The sequence below is a fragment of the Narcine bancroftii genome, chromosome 4 (assembly GCF_036971445.1).
Source record: "Narcine bancroftii isolate sNarBan1 chromosome 4, sNarBan1.hap1, whole genome shotgun sequence".
Classification (NCBI taxonomy): domain Eukaryota; kingdom Metazoa; phylum Chordata; class Chondrichthyes; order Torpediniformes; family Narcinidae; genus Narcine; species Narcine bancroftii.
Window position 1 is genome coordinate 78736215 of NC_091472.1, and position 15598 is coordinate 78751812.

The 15598-nt window shown below is 40.2% G+C and overlaps 1 protein-coding gene across 4 annotated transcripts in view; it reads left to right on the forward strand.

The window, feature by feature from the left end:
• The window catches only part of cep68 (centrosomal protein 68), a 46618-nt gene that overhangs the window by 26229 nt on the left and 4791 nt on the right, over positions 1-15598 (forward strand). For 3 of the 4 annotated variants that reach the window (XR_011355833.1, XM_069931746.1, XM_069931744.1), the window contains exons 2-5: positions 3311-4798; positions 8116-8238; positions 10696-10792; positions 13397-13533. Coding sequence is in view for 3 of the 4 variants with exons in the window: in XM_069931746.1 (XP_069787847.1) it covers positions 3320-4798; positions 8116-8238; positions 10696-10792; positions 13397-13533 (1836 nt within the window). In the remaining variant the exon portion in view is untranslated. Of the gene's footprint in view, positions 1-2238; positions 2363-3310; positions 4799-8115; positions 8239-10695; positions 10793-13396; positions 13534-15598 lie in introns of all 4 variants that reach the window. The other variant, XM_069931745.1, reaches the window with a different exon arrangement.

The window sequence follows — 15598 nt, forward strand, 5'->3', positions numbered from 1 at the left end:
ATTCTGGGAGAATATTCTCGGCGACACTAGGTATTATTCTATTTAGTAGAATCCTAGCGAAGATTTTGCCTGCAATGGAGAGCAACGTGATTCCCCTGTAGTTTGAGCAGTCTGATTTCTCGCCTTTGTTTTTGTACAGGGTGATGATGGTGGCATCACGAAGATCCTGAGGCAGTTTTCCTTGGTCCCAACAAAGCTTGAAAAACTCATGCAGTTTGGCACCAAATATATATTACACACACACTAAATATAGTAGACACACTAAATATATATCATACACACTAATTATATATATCTTTCTTTCTTTGGCTTGGCTTCGCGGACGAAGATTTATGGAGGGGGTAAAAAGTCCACGTCAGCTGCAGGCTCGTTTGTGGCTGACAAGTCCGATGCGGGACAGGCATAAATATACATATAATATGCACACACACACACACTAAATATATGTATATAATATGCGCGCACACACTAAATATATATAATTATTTTCTTTAGTCCCTCTCCCATCTTTTTGACCTGCCTGTCACCCACACCTTCCTGTATCTAGCTCCCCATCACCTTCATTCATTCTATGATCTAATATTCTCTCCTGTCAGAGTGGATCTTCCTTGGACCTTTGCCTCTTCCTCCTTTCTCTTCCCCCCCCCCCCCCCCCCTCAACTTGTATTCTTCTGTCAGCTTGTGCTCCTCCCCTCTCCCCCCTTTTATTCAGGCTTCTGCCCTCTTTCTTCTGGATCCTGTTGAAGCGTTTTGGCCCGAAACGTTGATTGCCTATTGCCTTCTGCGGATGCTGCTTAACCTGTTGAATCCCACCACCATTTTATGTGTTGCTGTCAATAGTGAATTCTTGTTTCCTGGCTGTCAGCCGCATTTCCATCTCCAAGGTTGTTTTCTTGCTTGGCAAGGTTTTCTAAATGGCTGTAATTTTATCTCCTATAATTTGCTCATGTTTCAGCTGAACATAAGAAATAGCAAATGTACATTATTTTGGCAGTCATTCCTACTCCACCATTCAATTGGATCATAGCTGAGCGTTTCTTTCTGTGCTTTCTTCCCTTGATTCCTTTTGTATTTAAAATTCTGTTGTGAATAGAGCCTCCACAATTGATTTGTGCAGAGATTCACTCCCCCCCACCTCCCTGGTAAATAAATTTCTTCTCTCTATCCTGAATAGTCACCCTTTTATTTTGAACAAGGGCTTGGGTTCTGGATATTAGGACCAGGGAAAATGTCAGCCCTGGAACAGTCCTATCACTGAGAATGGAGAATCAGAAACTGGTGGGGTGAGCGGCTCAGTTTTTTGCTGTGGATTGAATGAAACTGTTTTAAATTTGTACTTTTCAGAAATGTTCTGGTATTTTGGTTCATGGCCTTGAAGATTCGGATTTTTCTGACACTTCAGCCAGGCCAACTGCAAGAAGAATAGTAGATAGAATTGTCCAAAGTTGAAGACAGATTGCAATGACTTTTTTTGTTGTTGTTGCCTCTCTCTGTAACTCTTTTCTAACAACTTTGATTCATTTTGAAGGAAAACTTTAATTTCATCAACTTCAACAATTGTATGGGGTACTGGAACAAATCCAAAACCAAGATGTTGAATGTGCATTTTGCTCCAGCAAATCAAAAATCCTTTTTGGAAAATCTGTAAAAGATTTTTTTTTTTTTTTTTTTTTTTTTTTTTTTTTTTTTTTTTTTTTTTTTTTTTTAAATTTTTTATTTTTCACACCATAAATCACAATAGCCATGATATACACTTTTTCTTTTCCACACATTTACAGTGACTTTTTCTCCCTCCCCCCTCCCTCCTCCCAAGCCACCCCCCCATCCCTCCCCCCTCTCATCCATTTTAGTTATACAATCTAGGTTGCATTAATTCAGTTAGACAATGTTGTCATTCAACAAAAATACACCAGAAATTCTACTGAGTCCATTTTTTTCTTCTCTTCTCCTTCCATCAACTTAGGTAATGTTTGTTCCCGGTAGGTTTTCGCTATTGTATTTTATGTAAGGCTCCCATACTTGTTCGAATATTTCGATATTATTTCTTAAACTATATGTTATTTTTTCTAATGGAATACATTTATTCATTTCTATATACCATTGTTGTATTTTCAAATTATCTTCCAATTTCCAGGTTGACATAATACATTTTTTTGCTACAGCTAGGGCTATCTTAACAAATCTTTTTTGTGCATCCTCCAAGTCAATTCCAAATTCTTTATTTTTTATGTTACTTAGGAGAAAGATCTCTGGATTCTTTGGTATATTGTGGAAAATCTGTAAAAGATTGAAGAAGACCTGTCGCCCACCAGCAGCGGAGCATTGATTTTGGGAGCCATTGTTTAACATCTAGATCTAAACAGTGAGAAAAGTGAAGGGTGTACATTTTAGAAACTGAACTATTATATGAAATTGCAATAAGATATTTTGTGTATTACCCTACAACCCCAGCATCTGCAGACTTTCCCTATTTAGCTCTATTATATGATATTAATTCAACTCCTTATCAAATTCATTTGAGCAGAAAACAAGATTGAGTTTTTGTTAAGGACCAGAATCTTACTTCTTAATGGCTATAATTTTATCTCCTATCATTTGCTCATGTTTCAGCTGAACAATAGAAATAGCAAATGTACATTATTTTGGCAGTCATTCCTACTCCACCATTCAATTGGATCATAGCTGAGCGTTTCTTTCTGTGCTTTCTTCCCTTGATTCCTTTTGTATTTAAAATTCTGTTGTGAATAGAGCCTCCACAATTGATTTGTGCAGAGATTCACTCCCCCCCACCTCCCTGGTAAATAAATTTAAAGAAAAAATTTCTATGCATAAAATGTATTCCATTTACTGTTCAGAACATCTTAAAGTAATTTGCAGCATCTGAAGTATGTAATCACCATGCTTGTTGAAGTATGTAATCAAGTATGTAATGAAGTAATCAAGTATGTTATGAAGTAATCAAGTGTGTAATGAAGTATGTAATCACCGTGCTTGTGGAATTCTTGCCCTTCAAGTTAACTTTCATCTTTGACTTTTTCTGTTCTTGCGATTACCTTTCTCCCACTTGTATTACTTGTTTGCTCTTTCCCTCTTTTTCTGACGTTCTTTCTCATATGCTTTGCTTTGTTTTTGGAGAGAAAGCATCCAAAAGTGCGGATGCTTTTTTTTTAAAGCCTTTATTGCTCTTCTATCACATCTGCCTCCTCCAAACTAGCCAGTGTGTCCTGTATTTTCCATCGGTTCACAACCCTTTGTGAAGCACACAAGATTTTGTCCAAAAATTCATTAAGTAACCACTTTAACATTTTAGGGTGCCGACATGCAGGAGATGAACAGAAGGTATTTCGTCCCAGCCACTGATAATTTGTCAAGTGTGGCACTACTACACAGACTGAATACTGAAGGGACTGACTCCATGCCCAATGAACCGGTCCAGCCTCGCACACCACTTACTGTTTCTCCCACGTACGAACCTACTGGTAGGTTTGATCCGCAGATGATGAAGCACAGCAGTTCATCCATACTGTCTCCCAAGAGCAATGAGAATGACCGACTGAACAGTCAAAAGAGCTTATCCACTCCAAAACACGATACTTGTCGAGACGTCTCTGTCTACTCTCAAAGTTTGCCAAAAAGAAAGACCATGTCAACCATTCAAGATGTAAAATTGTACAAACACACATCATTAGGACAACTTTCCAATGGCTCCTATACCTCTACTGATGTTAAAACTGATCCCCCACGTAGAAAAGAAATGGTGTCTTGCTTATCAGAATACTGGGCATATAGAATTCCCGATTATTTTAAGGCATTTAAAGATCGGAGTTTGCCAGATTGGGATCCCAATGAGGAATATCAGGCCTTGCTTGATTTCACTTATCCCTTAAGGCCACTGGATTTTGCTTCCAATGATTTGTCAAATGGTGAAGATTTGTCCTCAGATTCATGTTTTAAAGATTCAGGCATTTTAAATGATGGTTCTTTGCTGTCCCCTGGCAATACGCCAACATCAAAGAGTACATTGTCTTTGCCCACTCACCAGAACAGCAGCTCCAACACTGCTCATGCAGATTGGGCCCACAGCAGCCTTGCAGAATCTGTTCCTGCTCCGCGGCGTTCCTCCAGTCCTTTGCATGTGCACAGCCCGTCTTCCAACTTGGCCTCCTCTCCAATCTTTAAAGCTCGACTCGCTCCCAAGCCTTTTGTGGAACATTCCAGATTCAGTAAAGCACAACTTTCTGACAGTTTGATTAACAGTACTATTGTATCCGATTGCACTTTGGTCAATTCAATTACAGATTCGGGTTTTATCTCCAAGAATTCAAATGAAGAATTTGCCAACCACTTAATATCCGGAGATGATATCAGCTTCATATCCACGACACAGATTCCTCCCTTAAATAAGGAATGGGAGAGTGATGAGGAGTACCTGACCCTGCCATACAAAATTAATGAGCTAGAGGATTTGGCGCAGCAATTAGAGGGTCTCTCTGCTCACTTGGATGAGTCAGCTGGAGTAACCAGTGCAAATGTTGTGACGCATGATGTGGACATTCAAGACATTCACTCTGACCCTGACAACAACACTCACCTCCCTCTGTTGTACTGCCAACAAGAAAGTGAGCCTGTAAATATACATCACTGCCCAGAGAGTGAAGACACAGTCGTGGAATTGAGAAAAGCCACGGACTTCGTAAGAAAACTCAGAGGGTGGTCTGGTTCACAGTTGACTACTCGACATCTCCCACGAATCACTGAGGAGAAGCAAAATAGCGACTGCCTTCTCATTCACATACAGGTAAAACTTGATTCTTCAATAACTTTGTGCTTTAGCTGAAGCCACTCACCAGCAGTGTAAAATTGCTTTGTTATTTTGTAACCTCAAAATTGTTTATGGCTTTAAATACAGAATCTGGAAGCACATTTCATTTTTGCGATTATTGCCGAAATGGTTTGACCTGTGGGAATTCCACTCTGGTGCATGCGGTACAATTCCTCTCCATCAAAGGACAGAATAGGTTTATGACAGAGGACTTGGAAGAGGCCTCATCGTGGTCTACTAATTGGTAGTGCAAAAATTAACTGCACACAGCGTGAGCGTGTAAACAATCAAAAGAACTGTAAACAGATACTGAATACAGACAAACTGAAATACAGGGAGAGCAAAGAAAATCAATAAAGCGCACAAGTAAGAGTCCTTAAATTAGTCCCTGATTGAGTGTTGTTGAGGAGACTGATGGTAGAGGAGTAGCAGCTGTTTTTGCACCTGGTTGTGTGAGTCTTGTGGCACCTATACCTCTTTCCTGAAGGGAGCAGCGAGAACAATGTGTTCAGTGGTGAGGGTCTTTGATAATTGCTGCTGCTCTCAGACGGCAGAGTTTCCTGTCGATGTCCTCAATAATAAGAAGGGTTTTGCCTGTAATGTCCTGGGCTGTTGGTTTTCCCATAATAGACTGTGATGCAGCCGGTCGGCACACTTTCCACCACACATCTGTAGAAAACTGCCAGGGTTCCTGACGTCATACCAAAACCTCCGCAAACTCCTATGGAAGTAGAATCGCTGACGTGCTTTCTTCACGATGCCATTGGTGTGTTGGGTCCAGGAAAGATCCTCTGAGATGGTGACTCCCAAGAGCCTCTCATGCTACTCTTGTTTTGTTTTTAATCCTTTCTTCTTGCAGTGTTTGTTTAAAGTGATGTTCACCGAATTTTTGACCCAGCTGCTGAGGAAAAGGTGTCCTTTTCATTTGCTCTATTGAAGTCCCCCCATTATTTTATACACTTTGTGCTAATCTTGAACATCTTCAGTTCTGAAGAAGGCAATCTCATCCTGTCCAATCTTTTCTCAGAGCTTTAATTTTCCACACCTAGAATCATCCATGTAAATATACCCTACTGTAATCAGATCTTTTGTCCAATGTGGTGACCAAAGGTGTACAATGTTCTTGGTGAGGGATTGAATGCAAATTAAATGTCTTGCTGGTGTGGTCGTATTGCAGTGTTGGCCACTTTTGTAATCATACAGAACACTTAGTTTGCTTTCATATTAATCTCAATCTTGAAGAGTTTCAACCCAGCACGTCGGCATTTCTTTTTCTCCCATTGATGTTGCTCATGAGTTCTTCTAGGAATTTTTTGATTTCATCTCTCAATGTATTTGAAAATGGACATAATTCATTCATTTAAATGGCTATTCAAATGGCTAAGACTCTTGTAATCTATGCCTTGGCAAATAGAAGCATCCCCTATCTTGTAATATTAACTTGTCCTGTCTCCAGACACTGGGGTGCGAGACACAACAGAGTTCAACTGCCCAGTCCCAATGCCGACAGTTCCGTACAGGCTTTAAACGCCGTTTGAAGGAGCCGGCAATGTTTTTTATTTAATGTCTTGCAACCACGGTGTCTGCGCCTGAGATGGCAGCGCCTATGCTTGACAGCAGCCAAGAGGGGATGCACACTCTAGGGGAGCACAGGGCACCAGAAATGGGGGAACATCCCTCATGGAGAAGCAGATGAAATTATCCTATAGGACAGTTACCACAGTGGACCCACACAGGCTGTTGGCGTCTTGCGGTCGGGGGACCAGCATAGGCTGTGGGCTATTGGACACTGGCTTATGGGAACCAGGATTTGAGAGGGTGCTGAAGGCAAGGAAGACTCCCGAAGGGCCTTGGGTGCTGAAGACTTCCTAATTGTATCAGGTTTGGACCTGGAGCTTGGATTGCTGATGAATCAGACAGGTATCTGCAACTGTGGGTTACAGTTGTGGGTCTATTCCTTAGGCTTGTACAACACTATCTTGAGCTGTGAGGTGACTGCTTTGTGATGTTTCTCATTCAGGAAAAGCTGCCTTGCAGTTCGCTAACACTGACATCAGCCAACTAGGAGTTCTAGCTCAACCAGTTTGAGTAGTTGCACCTGTGGTTGCTCAGGATCTGGGATGTGCGTTCCAGGAATCTGAGGTGACCTTGCAGGCCGTGATTTGCTCATGAAGCAGAATGAAGTACCAGAGCAGTAGCACTTCTACTTCCTGTACCGAGGCTATAACAACCTCCTCGCCAAAATCCCAAGTGTCCTTTTTTTTAATGGAACTGGAGTCCATGCTGCTCTTTTTTGTGTCTAAGGTCTCCTGTAGTGATGCAGAATTAAAATTCCAAAGACTCGAGTCAGCCCCCGAAAAGCATTTCTCACCAACCATCCCTTTAATTGCAAGCAGCATGTTTGCCACTGGCTAACCGTGTCTGCCTGTCCCGCATCGGACTTGTCAGCCACAAACGAGCCTGCAGCTGACGTGGACATTCACCCCCTCCATAAATCTTCGTCCGCGAAGCCAAGCCAAAGAAAAAAAACAATGTGAATAAAGCAATGTGTTAATGGGGAAATTGAAGTTAAATACTTGGTCTCCTGGAAAATTAGTTCAATGTAATTACCGCACCAGTGACCCAGGTTAAAATCTGGCGCTGATCTTCCTTCCCGTGACCATGTGGGTTTCCTCTGGGTGCTCTGATTCCCTCCCATCCTCCAAAAACGTACATGGTTTGTAGGATCATTGCTGTATTTGGGTCGCACGAGCTCATGGACTCAAAGGGCCTGGTACCATGCTGAACTCTAAATTAAAAAAATAATCAAGGTAACCCTTTAGAAAAATTTCCACTCAAGAAAGTACTGAGAGAATAAAGTCCAATGAGATATTAATAAGTACGAAGAAGAGAATAGAGAACTTGCTATCACAACTGTTTCGAGGCAAATAACTTAATTACTTTCCAAAGGAGCGCAAAAACTGGAAGGCTGAGAAGAGGGATCTGGAATGGGAGGAGTTCTGTAACAAATGGCATCAATTTTATGCAGTTGTTATAAATCAAAAAAAATAATGGACATGCTCCCACAGGTCAGGCAGTGCAAGTAGAGTGAAAGGAGCAGAAATGACATTTTGGTATGATGACCTTGTGTTGCTTTAATGAAAGATCAATGACCTGAAACATCAACTCTATTTCTCTCTCCAAGGTTATGCCTGACCTGATGAGTATATCCAGCATTTTTGTTTTTACTTCAGATTTGTAGCATTTTATATTTTTTTGCTTTTAATGTATGGGACTGATGTTTGTTCCATTAGAATTTTTGCTCCAAAATGGAAGAATTGTTGAAGTGGTTGTATCAAGTTGCAGAGACCACTGAAAACTGGATCCCACCTCAGCCTGAGATGGAAAGCATAAAGTCGTCCCTAGATGTATGCATGGTAAGTGTGTTTTGGACTTGCTTTCATCGTTAGTTTTCTAAATTTTATTAGTTGAAATTTTACTTTGACGTGCACAAGTCAATCAAAACCCCACAAGGATTTATTTATTTCAGGTAGTTTACTTTCAAAGAAAATGGATGCAGGAGCAAGTTATTGAGCCCGTGTTCCTGCTCCACAAGTCAACACCACTGTGGTTGATCATCCTTCTCCCCTTGTTGCTTGAATATTTCAGTATTAATAAATCTGTCTACTTTCTTGCATGTGTTTAATGCCTTGATCTCCTCTGCCTTTGGTAGGAGAAATTCCACAAATTCCCATCTGGTCTCTGTTCTAATTGCCATAATCTCTGGATCTGTACATTCTAGCATCAAAAAGAAGCTTTCCTGTGTCTGGTGTGCTAGCAATTTATAGTTTTTTGCAGAGATTCATTGAAAGAGGACTTGTGTACATTGTGACTAGCTGGATTCCAAGCATTGATCCCTGTGGGACATCTCCAATCACTTCCTGCCACCTGGAAGAAACTAATTTATTCCTAATCTATTTCCTGTTTTTCCTGGTAATTTTATACATTGAGGTGTTGAGTTGAACAGCACAGGCATGGGCCTTTTGGTCCACCATGTCTGTGCTGACCCTCTTTGCTCATCAGCACATGAATGATCATATGTTCTGAGATTCAGTGGGAAACTTTGGTTTGTGTACTATGTATAAAAGTTAGCTATTACTTTTAATGAAAATGTAATAATACAAGTGTTCTTCAACATTTGTCTGCCATAAGGTAAACAAAGAGTCATAAAGACTACCCCTAACAATAGGAGATATAGAAGCAGAACAGAAACAGGCCCCCTTCAACCCTTCTAGTCTGGTGAACCATCTTTTTTTTTCTTGCCTAGTCCCAGTCCATAGCCCTCCATATCCCTCCCATCTATGTACCTGTCCAAATTCTTCTTAAATGTTAAAATTGAGCCTGCATTCACCACTTCAGCTGGTAGAACGTTCTACACTCCGGCCACTCTGTGTGAAGAAGTTCCCCTTAAACTTTTCCCCTTTCACTCTTAACCCATGTCCTCTGGTTTGTATCTACCCTACCCTCAGTGGAAAAAGCCTATCTACATTTACTCTGTCTATCCCCCTCATAATTTTAAATACCTTTATCAAATCTCCCCTCATTCTTCTACACTCCAGGAAATGAAATCCTAACCTGTTTAATCTTTCCCTGTAACTTGGTTCCTGAAGTCCTAGTAAATCTTCTCTGCATTCTATCTTATTGATATCTTTCCTGTAGTTAGGTGACCAAAACTGCACGCAATACTCCAAACAGCTTCATTAATGTCTTAGACAACTTTACCATAACATCCAAACTTCTATACGCAATAATTTGATTAATGAAAACCAATATGCCAAATGCTCTTTTTATAACTATCCACCTGTGAAGCCACTTTCAGGGAATTGTATATCTGTATTCCCAGATCCCTCTGTTCTACCGCATTGCTCAATGCCCTACCTTCTTCAATATAAGGTAAAACAAAAGTGCAGAGTGTAGTGTTCAAGAATAAAGGTTCAGTTAAAACAGTGCAAAGATGGTATCATTTACTAATTATCAGTAGTCATTATAGCAGGGAAGAAACTGGCCTTGAATGTGGTGGTGCATGTTTTCATTTTCTTGATGGGTGGGTGGGGGGGAAAAGAGTGTGACTTTGATGGGATGGGTATATGATGGCTGTTTTCCCAAGGCAGTGGGAAATGCAGATGATCACTCATCCCATTTGCCCTCTTTAGGACTGTATCCTTCTCTGCTTTGCCTATTCAATTGCCTGCCTAAACTTTTCCTTAACATGGGTGTTTGTATCTGATTCCACTATTTTATTCTAGATGTCTGCATCAATTCTGACCATCTCTCCTCTTGTGTATTCCTCTTTCCAGTCACTCATAAGCCTCTTTATCTCCATGGAAAATGAGCTCAAGATGTGGTCTTCCCTATCAGTATTGTTGCAGATTTGATATGACCAAGTTGTATGTTTAAGTAATTTCTGCTCTCAAATTTAAAATGCTCTGATTGGTTAGGAAGAGACCAAATAAACAGATACATAGGCTTTGCTTGTCTAAAGCCAAAGAACCAAATGTGGGGTATTATCATGGCACACACTGCAATTTGTAGTTACAAGTCAGTATAAAAGTTGGTTATGCATTACTAGCCATCTGCACATGGAGAGATATGGTGCAGACGACTGAGGGAATAGGTTAAAAGGGCAGGTAGGTGATTGGAGAAGTTCACTTTTAATCCAGCATTTCCAAAGATTCAGACAGGTGAGGGTGAAAATTGCTGAGGTAACAGATGTAGGGTCATTTCAGGGTGATTGAGTTCATATTACTGATTTTTGTTTTATAATCAAAGTCTTGGTTTTTCATTTCCTGCTGTTCTGCCGTCAGAATGAGAGTTTTGGGGTTTTCTACTTGCAGGCTTTTAAGAATGATGTCAACGAACACCAAGAGCTGACCCAATCCGTATTGAAATCTGGAGACATTCTGCTCAAGTCAGTGATTGATATCACCCCAGGTACAATCATGTACAAATGTACAATTTGGTGCCTCTTTATCTGCATTACCTGTTCATGAAGCAATCAGTTGGATTTTGCTTCTGTCAAAAACCTGGTGCTTTACTTTTCTCTCTTGGGCAATGGAAATTACTTTTCTCTCTCCATTGCTGTTGATGTTCACAGGTTCAAATCATGTGGAGGAACAGCAGAAAATTTCAGCTTCTCAAGCCTATAGGGCTTTTGAAAGATGGGACTTCTTGACTAGATGGATGTGGAAGGAATGTATCCTCTTGTCAGGAAATCTAGAGGTGGCATGGTTAGCATAGCAACCCTATTACAGCGCCAGTGTACTGGGTTTGAACTCAGCACTGTCTGTAAGGAGTTTGTACATTCTCCCCATGTTCATGTAGATTTCCTCGAGGTGCTCTAGTTTCTTCTCACATTCCAAAGACTTGTGGGATTAGTAGACTAATTTGGTACATTTGGGTGGCTGTTGGTGAGCCACATCTCTAAATTAAAATTAAATTAATTGAAATCAATTTGGGCTTCACTGTTTGAAAGTAAGGGGTCACCAATGTAAGATGGACATGAGGTGAACACAGAAATCTCGAACAGTACAGATCTTTGGGCTACAATGTTTACTTGCTCTACAACAATCTAACCCTTCCCTACCTCAATCTTTTCAATTTCCCTATTGTAGCAGCCTTCACCACCAATATCACCACTGGCAATGCTTTCCAGGTGCTCACCATTTTAAAAAAAAACTTTTATCTGACCTCTCTCTAAACTTTCCTCCACTTTCCCTAAACAGATGTCCTCTGGTATTTGCTGTTGTTGCCCTGGGAAAAAGGTGCTGGCTATCCACTCATAATATTATATACCTCTTAAGACACCTTTCATCTTTCGTCACTCCAAAGAGAAAAGTCTTGGCTCCATCAACTTTCCTTCATAAGACATGTTCTCCAATACTGTTAAGTCTCCTCTGTGCCCTTTCTAAAGCACCTAGATCCTTCCAATAGTGAGGCGACCAGAACTATGCAGTGGTCTAACCAGAGTTTTAGAGCTGCAACGTTGCCTCACGGATCTTGAACTCAATCCACTGAATAATGAAGGACGGTCTCCTTAACAGCCCTGATTGCAATGGAAACGGAGCATTTTTTTTAAGATTTTCGATTTATTGTCAAGAGTACATACATGACATCACATACAACCCTGAGATTCTTTTTCCTGCAGGTGAGGCAGAATCACCACTTAATGGTAGTGCGCAGTATATACATTTAAACAAATAAAGAACTGTAAATAGATAATGAATGTAAACAAACTGCAATGCAGTGAGAATTTAAAATAAAATCAATAAAGTTCACAAGTAAGAGTCCTTAAATGAGTCCCTGATTGAGTTTGTCATTGAGGAGTCTGATGGTGGAGGGGTAGCAGCTGTTCATGAAACTGGTGGTACGAGTCCTGTGGCACCTAGATCTCTTTCCTGATGGCAGCAGCGAGAACAGAACAGAGCGTGTGCTGGGTGGCGTGGATCCTTGATGCTGCTGCTCTCTGACAGCAGCGTTCCCTGCAGATGTTCCCAATATTGGGCAGGGTTTTGCCTGTGATGTTCTGGGTTGTGTCCACTACCTTTTGCATGGCTTTACCCTCGGGGTTATTGGTGTCCCTATATCAGATCAGTCAGTACACTTCCCACCACACAGCTGTAGCTATTTGCCAGGGTTTCTGGTGTCATACCAGATTGGTAGATAGATTCGTGGTGAGCAAGAGTGTAAACATGTGGATTAGACTTCATCTTACTGAATGGCAGAGCAGTGTCAATGGGCGAAATGAACAATTTCTGTTCCTGATTAATAATCTATATTGTAATTCCATTCACTTGGCACAGATGCAGATCCTTTACAGAAGTCCATTGTTTTTGTGCAAACATTGAGATAATGTCTACTTTATTTTTGTGGGAACAACTGCAGGAGGTTCTTGCTGGAAGTTTGAAAATGATGTAACAGATTTTGGAATTCTGGAAATATAGTGAACAAAATAAAATTGGGGAAGATCAGACTTTTACTCGGGGTGGGGGAACAAATGATTAAGCTTAAAAGTTAGTGGAATTTCCCCTCCTCCCAAAACAGGCAATGTAATGTATTAATACATTTGTGTGTCACAAGGATAATCAAATCCAGTGAACTCGAGAATCGTGGTTACCAGAAGCTTGAGGCCAGATGTTTTTGACAAGGGTCTTGGAGAGAATGGTGTTATGAGAAAGATGCAAAATGAGCAGATTTTAAGGAAACACACAGGAAGTGGTAAAATATTCTGCCAACTCATGTGATCTAGAAGTTGATTGCAGCCACTGGAATACTTTTGAAATGAAATACTTTCTCAATAAGAAACGCTGATGCTGATTTTGTAGGCAGTATTTCAGTAAAAAATCAAAGAGCTAATAATCCGGTTCATCATTCTTGTAAATTCTGTAAATCTTTCCTCAGAATAAAATAATTCTGAAAAGAATGCAGTATCTTTGGAATCCAGGAGCTATTTCAATATCCAAATTTTAACAAAGTTTAATGGCAATAAAGACAACAATTTTGAATTCTGACTTTCTGAACATTCTTCTATCCTTTTAGTTCTTAAGGAGACACTCGAATTGATAGCAAGACAATCAAAGCAATTCAATGAACATGCTGCACATCTGTACTCGTCTGTTCTCACAGCCATAAATATAGTCAAAGATGATCTGGAGACCAAGCAACATGAACAGCAGGTATTACTGGTAACAAAATAACTAAGTGCACCTTGATTGTAGTCTCAGAAATTGTGCCATGTGGGCAAATCTGTCTATTTGCTTCCAGAGCCACAAAATTTGCCCCATGTCCCACTTCAGCTTTAAATTTGGATTGACCTCTTGTTACTTAAATTTTAATTCTTGGAATGGAGGTGAAAGAAAACATGTTAAAGTTGAGAGCTTGAGTATAAATGATCTTTTAAAAACTTGATTTCATAAATTCTTTTGGTTCGACGGAGACTATCTGGGGTTGAACTGTAAAGATAATTTTCTATTTGCATTTGTTTCCTGATGGTGTATTCACTGTGTGGAGAAGTTCCTTTTGCGAATGACTCTGCAGAGTATATTCAAGACAGATTGTTAGAAGTCAAAAAACGTGGATGGGTTGCAGGAGTGGATGCGATTTCTGCTGCAGTGAAGTAGCATTGAAGAATTGTTTGGTTTGCTTCTACTCCTCTTGTGCTGTTGATGAAGTTGTTTATCTGATGGATTTTCTCCTGAAAGACTAGTTAATCCATGTTGCTGCTTGTAACATTCAGTGAAAATAAGATGGTAAACGGACAAATCAAACAATTGATCTCTTGGACATGTTTGTCTTTTTCTCTCATGGGGCACCACTAAATTATTTGATAAAGTGGAGCCAAAGGACCATTGAGATCTCTTTGCTCATAGCCAGAAAATGCTGTAAATTCTTTGTGGTTTAGAAAAATTGTTTACAAAAACCTTTCAACAGCTATTTTGAGTGATCTTTGACCTTTTATTAACTTAGCTTCTCTTTCCAAAGATTCTACCAAACCATGTTTCTGCTTTCCAGCATTGAGGTTCTTGATTTTTTTTCCTGATGTACATTGTCTGTTTACTTCAGAAATCAAAACCTTCAAATGAGTTAAATTTAAATTTTTTATTGTTATATTGTAGCGGGGTCGCTACAATTATAACTCGTGGTAGAAAGACGTGCGCACCAAGGGAGTGTCATCGACACTGGCTTTATTGGGCTGCAGCTCTGCCTTCCCTAGGCAGCTGGCCATGTCACCACTGGGGCGTGGCTCGAGTGAGGCCGTCTGCTGATTTGCTTTCCCGATGCACAGGCTGGGATTGGAGCCCCTGTGATCCGCTGGTGATGATTAGTTGATTTGACCGCTCTTCCTGCGACCTATGAAAGCCGGAGTCTCATCCCAGATGCTGTCTACCCAAACGTGTTCAACGCACGTTAGCTGTGTCGGCCTGCTGAGCGAGCCACGAGCCATTACAACATCAATAGTACAATAATCTAAAGTAGATGAGTTCCAGAATCACAATGGCAGCTTGATATTTTTATATTTTGAACATATGGGAAAAGGTTACTTAGCCCAATTAGTCTTTGGAGATGTTTTATATAGTTCCTCAGTCTTTTCCCTTCACATCCTGGGATTAGGAAAGTTCAAACTTGTTCAATGTTCTGCTAATAAGATTTTCACTTACATATTTTCACAGTATTAAAATCACATTTTTGTAACTCGCATCACATATTTAACTCTAAACTGAAATGGCCACGAAGCTGATTTGTAGTTTTCTTGCTGCCTGTTTTTACTGTGGTCCTTTCTTCTCACCCACCCCTTCAACTTCTCATATGGGGAGATTCCCAGAAGACAACCTATGGTTAACTCTTCTGGTGGTTAATAAAATTTGAAGTTAGAATGAAATATTTAAAATGATGCAGGTTAATGTGATTGGTGCCCTTTTGATGACCTTCCACTCATGTGAAGTTCTTTTGTGTGATGAGGGAAGAATGTGCTGTTTACCCAAACAGGAAGTGGCAGACTTCTGTTGAGCTAACTTCATGACTGTTAATCTACTCAGCAAATCCACAAAATAAAAATGTATTTTAGATGGGCTGGCTAATTTCCTGAGGTTAGAAATAAACTTTTTAAGTGATGCAGATCATCTTTTTGCAAAAGAATTCCAGATGGGACAGCATAGAGTAGTGAGCCAACCAATTGGAAGTCTAAGAATTTACACATTTATTTAATCTTAATTTAAAATCTGGAAAGTTCCATGTTATGAA